General features: G+C 49.3%; 1 protein-coding gene across 1 annotated transcript; it reads left to right on the forward strand.

Annotated features, from left to right (window-relative positions):
• The first annotated feature begins 322 nt into the window (after window positions 1-322).
• LOC131253435 (uncharacterized) lies at window positions 323-2579 on the forward strand. The gene has a single exon (XM_058254425.1). It carries the CDS (start codon window positions 382-384, stop codon window positions 2224-2226), a length of 1845 nt encoding a protein of 614 aa, XP_058110408.1. The 5' UTR covers window positions 323-381; the 3' UTR covers window positions 2227-2579.
• The last annotated feature ends 7128 nt before the right edge of the window (window positions 2580-9707 follow it).

Below are 9707 nucleotides of genomic sequence, written 5' to 3' on the forward strand. Positions count from 1 at the left end.
TTCCAAAACTTTCACAGCCCCAAATATTTTTAAAATTACCACCGTTCAATCACTACGTTTCCTGTAGTAAGGTCCACCCGAGATTGAGATCTGCCTCATTGTTAGCTCATATCATAAAATAATCTTTTAAAAAAAAAGAAAAAAAAAAAGATGAACGGCATGGATAAAACACATACATCATAGTGGGGTCCACAAAACACAAACTGGTAGTGGCTAGTGGGAGCGTAAGTAGGCAACCGGCGTACCAGCCAGGAAAATCAACAAGTAAGTCAAAGCTCAAATTTCCACACCCCTCTCGTCGTCACACCCTTCTTTCGGTATATATCCTTACTGGACGATTAGCTTTACATTCTTCTATCGGTGTACACAGCTCAGCGAGAGATGGTAGCAGAGATGTTAGCCAGAGGTCCAATGGGCGGGGCCGAAATGGTCCAGTTCGCAGCTCACGTGATCAGAGGCAGATGGTTCATGTGGTTCGCTGCCTTCCTAATCATGTCAGCCGCAGGCGCAACCTACATATTCGCCATCTACTCCGAAGAAATAAAAAAATCGCTGGGCTACAACCAACAGACTCTCAACACTCTCAGCTTCTTCAAAGACCTAGGCGCCAACGTCGGCATCCTCTCTGGCCTAATCAACGAAGTCACTCCGCCATGGGTTGTTCTATCCATCGGCGCCATCATGAATCTAACAGGCTACCTCATGATCTGGCTTGCCGTCACAGGCCGAATCTCTCGACCCCGCGTCTGGCAGATGTGCCTCTATATCTGTATCGGCGCCAATTCCCAATCCTTCGCCAATACCGGCGCTCTCGTTACCTGCGTCAAGAACTTCCCAGAGAGCCGCGGCGTCGTGCTGGGTCTTCTCAAGGGGTTTGTCGGCCTCAGTGGCGCGATTCTCACGCAGTTCTATCACGCCTTCTATGGTGACGATTCTAAGTCGTTGATTCTCCTCATTGGATGGCTCCCGGCTGCTATTTCAATGGTTTTCCTTTACACTATCAGAATCATGAAGGTCGTCAGCCAGCCAAAGGAACTGAAGGTTTTCTACTCGTTTCTCTACATCGGTCTCGCGCTTGCTGGATATCTCATGGTTATAATCATCGTCCAGAACCGGGTGAATTTCACTCAAGCTGAGTTCGGCGCTAGCACTGCAATCGTCATACTCATGCTTCTTCTCCCACTCGCTGTCGTAATCAGGCAAGAACTCATGCTCTGGCGACTCCGCCTCCAATCTATCAACAATCCAGCTCCGATCACCATATCCGTCGAAAAAGAAGAAAAACCATCACTGCCAGTGATAGAGACTGCTCCCCCACCGCCCAAGTTGGAGATTTCAGAGAAACCCACCAAACCAAAATCCATGATTTTGCGCGTGATAGCTAAACTCAAATCGCCGGAGCGAGGCAATGACTACACCATCCTACAAGCGCTTTTCAGCGTCGACATGCTCATCCTCTTCCTCGCAACGATCTGCGGCGTCGGAGGCACTCTGACAGCGATCGACAACATGGGTCAGATCGGAAAGTCATTGGACTACCCACGACGCAGCATCAGCACGTGCGTCTCCCTCATCAGCATATGGAACTTCTGCGGCCGAGTAGTGGCTGGGTTCGTGTCCGAGATCTTCCTGACTCGGTACCGATTCCCCCGCCCACAGATGCTGACGCTCGTCCTCCTCCTATCCTGCGTCGGCCATATCCTAATTGCATTCCCTTTTTCTGGGTCCCTCTATTTCGCGTCTGTGATCATCGGATTCTGCTTCGGGGCACAATGGCCGTTGCTTTTCGCCATCATATCTGAGATCTTCGGTCTCAAGTACTACTCGACCTTGTACAACTTCGGTTCGGTGGCGAGTCCGATCGGATCGTATATTCTCAACGTGAGAGTCGCGGGCCATCTCTACGATAAAGAAGGGCTGAGGCAGAGGGCTTTTGCTCGTGGCCCAGTATCTGACGATCTAACTTGCGCCGGAGTGCAATGTTACCGGATTTCTTTTATCATAATCACGGCGGTGACGGTTTTCGGATCGTTCGCTTCGTTCGTTCTAGCGATGAGAACGAGGAAGTTCTACAAGAGCGATATCTATGCGAAGTTCCGTGCTGCAGCGGAAGCGGCGGAAGCGGCGGAGGCCGAGATGGGGCCCGTCGTTGGTAATGGGAGAGCGGTTGTGGAGAGAAACAGAGAGAATGGGTCGATTGCAGCAGACGGTGGCGACAAGCACTGAGTTTGATGGGTATTAGGATTCGAAACTCGGTCAAATCGTTCCGACTCGGTTCAACTCAATCTAACTCGTTATGACTCGTTTCGACTCGGTGAGGAAGGAAACTGAGTCGAATGAGTTCTTGACTTGGAAACTGAGTCAACTGTGCCCAGTATTGATACGGTAGAAAGTCCGGTGAAGGAAAAGAAGACGGGAAAAGGATAGTGTATATGATTATTATACAAAGAAAAGGAATCAAGGGTCTGAATTCAACAAACGGATGTCCATTAATCAATGGTTAGGATTGTTCAATCAATCTGATTTTAAGCTAGTGATCTATCTACATGGAATACTGCAATATGGACGGTTTAAATTGATGAGTTGTTTGTATGCCACGTGTACAAGGCCTAAGAGCCTGCCAGACTTAAGTCACTCTGCTTTATGCTTCAACAACATACAAAGCTTTCTATTTATATTAAATCTGAGCCGTGAAAAAGGTAGTTCGAATTATGAGTATATATCGAATTATGAGTATATATCGTCTAGAAAAAAAAATTAGAATTTTCTATTTATAGTGACGTATATACCGTTGAAATAAATGTAAAGACGATGTATGACTCATATGGATATTTGTGTCCCACCTAATAAATGGATTACAGTAATTATTAGTTTATATTATTTTCAAGGAATTTTCCATCATTTTAACGGTTTGGATGTTCTAGATACCTGTCAAGTTAGTTGAATAAAACATTGTTTTGGAAGTTAACTTACAGCAACGTTGTAATTCAACATTTCTCTTTATTCCTATTCATGGTTGTAGGCTGACGCTGGTAACTCTCTTTCAATCGGAAACGAATTGCCTGTTCCCTTGGCCACGGAGATATACCTGTGCCTGGGGATGTATGGGGCCCACAGAGATGTGCGTGACAAATCCACTCCGTCCATATGTTTTGAAAGACCACAATAGTACAGGAGTCTAATTATCAGGCATATCGAAATCTGAGATGGGCCACACAAACGAAACAGTTGTTGAAACCTTCTTGGAGCTGACCATGATATTTATATACCATCCAAACCGTTCATAGGGTTTTCACCACTCAAATAAGCTGCAGACACAAATATCATCCTAATATAAAGCTTATGTCACCTCAAGGATTCAATCTCCACTGTTTCGTTTAGCATGGCCCACCTGAGTTTTGGATCTACTCTATTTTTTATATTCCCTTCATATTGTCTTCACTCAAGACAGATGGACGGAATATATTTTTCGTAAACATCATGTATGGACCTCACAAAGCAACTGGAACTGGAATATTTTCGGATCAAGTGGATGTTTTTATTTTACCTTTATTCAAGTCTATGTTACCCTAAGAACACATTGGATGGAAAATAAATATTACTTGCCCTTCAAAGTTTCAATTGTAGGAGTCTCACCATGGCTTCATGTGGTGTCGTTCACTCTTCCTCTTTTTTTTTTAGCTCATGTCTTAAAATAATCTTAAAAAACAGATGGTGGGATGTCTATGTTACCTTATAGACAGGTTGAATGGAAAATAAATATTAGGTGGGCCTACTAAAGTTTCTACAATGTAGGAGTCATCCTTACCACGGATTCATGTAGTGTCGGTTACTCTAACCTTCTATCTTCCCTCTTGTTTTTTTTTTTCTTCGGCTCATGCCTTTAAATAATCTTAAAAAATGGATCGACAGATGTCTATATTATGTGGGCCCACGAAAGTTTCAACTGTCGGGGTCATCCTCACCAAGGCTTCATGTAGTGCCGTTCACTCAACCTTTTATCTATTATTATTATTATTATTTTATTTTTTTTTTAAAGATCAGGCAAAGCTTGGAAGCGGATTGGATGGTGTACCACGCACTACCTACTTGGTGTGTTAACGTCACCAAGTTTTGTAGGTCCTGTTGATGCAATTATCTGGTTCGTCCTCCTGGACCCTTGTATGCCTGCACAGAAAAAGGACAAAGGAGACCCTGGCTAGCGCAGGGGACCCTCCGATGCCAAAGTCAGGCCTGGACTCGGGGTCTTAGAGTATTGAAAAGTCTTTTGGAGGAATTTGTTTTTCGTACCTCTCAAGGTGAGGGCCCCCCCTTCTTTTATAGCTGCTGGGGCATTTAATCGTACGAGGATTCTCTTCCTGGTATTGTGCGCGAGATCTTCTCCTGGGATCACGGAATCTTCTCCTGGGATCACGGAAACAGGATCGTGTCCGTCTCATGCCTTCATCCGATCCCGTGAGCTTCGGGATCGGGAATCTTATCCCAAGACATCCGGAGTGCGGCTTCATCTTGTGACGGTCGATCCGATAAAGAGGTCCGCCCGAAGCATGCCCGAGACACTGACGACCCTGCCGACCCGTCGAGGCCGACTCAACCTTTGCCTCGGTCTAGCGAATAACTCCTCGGATTTGACACATCCTTTGGTGGCCCGAGGCATTTAGTCCGAGTCTGCGGACTTGTATGTTTTGTCCCCAACAGAAGTCATATGTGCTCTTGTACTATATGACACTGAGGAGTAGCGAGTGCTGAGTCGGTTCATAACTTAGTCCGGGACGAGAAGTAGTCATTAAGCGCATTCATTGAGACCTTTGATGGGGACGGTTCAGCTTCTGACATCGTATGCGCCGTCAGCCATCCAATCGTAGGTCCCGCCAATGAGGATTGGACACGTAGTAAAGCTATTATTGTTGCTAGTCGGCGTGCTCCACGTGTCGAGTGGGGGAATCGATGCAGGCGTCGAATCATTTCCCCATTAATGTCTCCGCCGTAGGGCGACCTTATAAAACGTCAGGGGTCCCGCACTTCGAACTTTTACTGCTCTTGCCATTCTCGCTCTGCGTTTTCTCTGGGATTTGCGTAGCCTTTCATCTCCTTCCTTTCTTCTCTCTTTATCGTCGGCACTTCTTTCCGCCACTGTTCCTTTCTCTCCGGTGAGTTTCTCCTTCCTCTTTATTACATAATAATAATGGCGGATAGGAGTTCTCAAAGCCCCCAGGTGGGAGTTTCCGGAGACGAAGGCGAAGCGCAACGTTTTTGGAACGTTGCGGAATCGCCCTCTTTACTAACGGAGATAGCAGTGGATGCCAACGCTGCTTGTATGCCTGAGAGAGTCACCGACGATCAGGCGGAGCGCCCTGCTTCCGTCGTTCCTTCCCGTGGCGGGTCATCCTTATTAACCCGCCCGGGGGGCCCAACTTACCAAGGGACATGGAGGAAGATGAAGAGGAAGAAGATGAAATTTTAATCGCCGGAGGAACCCCGGACCCAGTTCCTGCTGATGAATCGGCGCAGGCCGAGTCTAAGGGAAGAATCGGGGGAAGATTTAAGCGGTCCGGTTCCTTCGGTCTTGACTGAGACTTGGACAGAATCCGAGTCGGGTATCATATCCCCAGTCGGTCATCACGTATCTTCCTCGCCCGAATGACCTGCCGGATCACCCCTGCTGGGGCAGTCGCAATTTACCAAGTATCGATGCGGTGCGGCTTGCGTCGCCCCTTGAGACCATCGTCAGGAGTTTTATCTCGCATCTGATTGCCCGGGCGAGATAGTCCCGAATGGGTGGAGGAACTTACTCGGATGTGCGGTGTTGTGGTGAGATGGAACCCACCGCTCACCGTCGACGAATTTCTCCACCTGTATCAAGTGCGGGTAAATCCGAACTACCATGGCTTCTACGTCTTTGCTGCTTGGCGAGGCGGAGGCGGTTCCCGGATAACCGACCCTCCCACTTCCAACAAACATTGGAAAGAGCGTTGGTTGGGCATGTGGTCGATGGGAGACGGGACGAGTCCGGGTATTGCGAGGCTCGTGTCCCTCGGACATTTCAGAGAGCAGGTGTCTTGGGTGTTCTCTCTCTCGCCCTGTTTCATTTTTTTTTTGTTTTTTTTGTCTGCCGGAGTTGTGTTTGGCAGATATTCCGAAGAAGCCGAAGCTCGGCAGCACTGCCTCGGCTCGGATCAAAGAGTTGAAGTCGTTGGATCCAAGGGACAGGTCTTGGAAGGTGCTTCTACAGCCGGAGCGCCTTCACCTTGCAGGCCTGGACTCGGAAGTTACAGGTAATTAAGAACGAATCTTTGAATTTTCCACATTTCCGCCGACTTACTTCGCCTTGCTCTCCCCCTCCTTTTTTTGTTTTTGCAGATTGCTCGAAGCTCGTCCCAACCTAAGGATTGTCCCCGAACCGGAGATGACTGGAGCTCGTGCCCTTAGACCAGTCATGAAGTTGAAGGCTCCTCCACGGTCGGTTCTTTTTAGAGCCTCGGCCACCGAAGAGGCAAAGGGTGCCGCGGAAGGAGAAAGAGCCAGCAGCTTGCCCCTTCCGTCGTCGTGATTCCCGACCCGGACGAAAGGGCGGAAGAGACGGCGATCCGCCGGATCCTCGGCGGCGACTCGGCACGCGTTGAGGCAGCGGTGCCGAGTGGGAAGAAGAGGCCAGGGCCACGACCTCGAGGGGAGGAAGAGACGAACCAGGGAGGGGCCGTCAATCCTGCAACAAGTGGTGTCGGGGATGGTTCCTTGGGCCCTGGCCCACGGGTGTGAAAGAGAGTTCGTGAAACTCTACAACGCCCCGTCATCGCAGACCGTCAGCCACGCTGCCCGGATGCTTTTTGAACTCGCTCCTTGCTTAATCAAGGCCAGCAAGGAGCTATCCTCAACTCATCGGCTACAGGCTCTTCTGTCTGAGGCCGAGATCCGGGTCGGCGTCCTGATAGGCGAGGCGTCTCTTGCTCGGAAAGCTGCCGAAGACGCGAGGGCAGAGGCGGCTTCTTCCAGAAGGGCCCTGGACGAAGCGAAGGCAGAGGTCGCTCAGGCACTGGTTCGACTCTCCAAAGCCGAAGAGGAGAATCAACGAGTTCTGGCAGTCCATGCTTCGTGCGCGGATGACTTAGCTCGGGCTAAGCTTGAGGCGGCGGAGCGCATTCAGCAGGCCGAGGGGAAGACTCGGGAGGCCGAGACGGCTAGGGACCAAGCCGTCCAAGCATTCCTTGAGTCGGCCGAGTTTGAGGACGAGAGGGATCGCCTGTTCCAGAGCGGATATCTGGAATGCGTCAAGGATATAAAGAAGTCTTTTCCTGACCTTGACCTTTCAGAAATCGAAGGCGGGGCAGCCTCAGAGTCCGAGAATCGGACGCCGCAGCAAGTACTGGGACTTGGTTTTTTTTTTTTTTTATATGGATATATTTCTTTCACTCCGATGTATTCGGTTGCTTTTGTACTTACACATATTCGGACGAATGAAAAGCATGTCTTTATTCATTTGACTCGGCTTTACTCTTCCTCAGGATCTTCAAACATCAAATAGCAAGCTAAGGATAGTAGACCTTGAGGTGTTCAGCGTTCCATGGATGAGGCAATGACTGTCCGTATATGTTCCTGGTCTAATGGTGCCCGAGACGATATAGGGTCCTTCCCAATTGGGTCCCAGTGTGCCCGACCCAAACTCCTTAGTGTTGGAAAACACTTTCCGAAGAACCATATCTCCCCTTCGGAATCTTCTAATCTTAACTCGGGTATTGTAGAACCGAGTCACTTGTCGTTGTCGAGCCTCCGTGCGCAGCCTCGCCCTTTCCCTTTGTTCGTCCAGAAGGTCGAGTCCGAGTGCAAGGAGTTCTTCATTCTCTTTTGCATTGAATAAGGTGATTCGAGCCGAAGGTAATCCGATTTCGACGGGAGTGACTGCTTCCGAGCCGTAAGCGAGTGAAAACGGAGTTTCTCCTGTGGCCGTTCGGGTTGTAGTTCGGTAAGCCCAAAGAATTTTCGGGAGCTCTTCGGCCCATGCTCCTTTGGCTCGGCCAAGCTTGGTCCGAAGATGTTGCTTGATAATCTTGTTAACTGCCTCGACTTGTCCGTTGGTTTGAGGGTGATGCGGTGATGAATAAATATTCCTGATCCCGAGGTTCTTGCACATCTCACGAAAGCTCCTATTATCAAATTGCCTTCCATTGTCTGTGACAATGGTACGGGGTACTCCGAATCGGCAGATAATATTTTTCCATACAAACTCGGTGATCTTCTGCTCGGTTATTTTGGCTAATGGTTCTGCCTCGGCCCACTTCGTAAAATAGTCCACTGCTACCACAGCAAACTTGGTCTGCCCTTTTCCCATAGGGAGCGGTCCTATGAGGTCGATGCCCCATTGTGCGAAAGGCCAGGGACCAGTCATCGGCGTCAGTGCCTCGGGTGCTCGCCTCGGAATTGCCGCAAACCGTTGGCATCTGTCGATTTTTGAACGAGCTCGCGGGCGTCGTGTTGGATAGTGGGCGAGTAATCTGTCGTAAGACCTTGTAGGCGAGGGATCGCCCTCCAGTGGTTTCCGCAGATTCCTTCATGAATTTCCCGTAACACATAGTTTGCCTCATTGGGTTTGAGGCACCGCAGGGGGGCGTAGTATCCTTTCTTATAAAGGGTCCGTTGAGTATGGTGTAACAGGAAGCTCGGATCTTAATTCGTCGGGCCTCGGTGCGATCCTCTCAACTTTCCTTCGTCAAGGAATTGGCGGATTGGATCAATCCAGGATGGTGACGAGTCGATTGTATTGACGGCCTCGCTAAGTGGCTCGTCTCTCCGGGGTTTATCGTCGTATTCGACAGGGACGTACATGGGTATATCTCTTCTTCGGCTGACGAGCTTTGCTAGCAAATCGGCTTTGCTGTTTTCCGTACGAGGTATCCGAGTTACACGACAGAATTGAAATCTGTTGATAAGTTCTTTCGCTTTCTCCATGTAAGCCCTTAGCCGGTCTTTCCGTGTCTGGTATACACCGGTAACTTGGTTAACAACCAACTGAGAGTCGCTGAAAACGCTTAGGTGCGTGACCTCCATGCTAGCGGCGAGTCGGAGGCCGAGTAGCAACGCTTCATATTCCGCCGTATTGTTCGACGCTTGAAATCCAAGTCGTAAGGCATACTGTATATAGGTGTGATCGGGGGTTTCCAGCACTACCCCAGCCCCACTGGCCTTCGAGTTGGAAGAACCGTCGACATACAGATTCCATGGAATAGGGCAAGGGGAAGCGGTCGAGGTAGGCACTGCATCGACCTCCGGCGTATCGTTCACTGAGAGTTCGGTTGAAGGTGTTCCTTCGGCGATAAAATCAGCTACGGCTTGCCCTTTGATTGCTGCCTTTGGTCGGTATTGAATATCAAACTCACTCAGCTCGATAGCCCATTTGGTGAGTCGTCCTGAAGCTTCTGGTTGGCGAAGCGGAAGGTCGGTCATTACAATGATGGTGTGGGCATGGAAATACGGCCTAAGCCGCCGAGATGAAGTTATTAAAGCCAAGGCAACTTTCTCCAAGCTTGGGTATCTTGTTTCTGCCGGCAGTAATGCTTTGCTGACATAGTAAACCGGCAGTTGCTTTCCTTCAGATTCTCGTATCAAAGCCGAGCTAACAGCTGCCTCGGACACGGCTAGGTAGAGGAGCAACGACTCCCCTGGTTCGGGTTTTGATAAGAGAGGTGCAGAACCGAGATATGATTTTAATTGCT

The sequence above is a fragment of the Magnolia sinica genome, chromosome 1 (genome assembly GCF_029962835.1).
Source record: "Magnolia sinica isolate HGM2019 chromosome 1, MsV1, whole genome shotgun sequence".
NCBI classification, from domain to species: domain Eukaryota; kingdom Viridiplantae; phylum Streptophyta; class Magnoliopsida; order Magnoliales; family Magnoliaceae; genus Magnolia; species Magnolia sinica.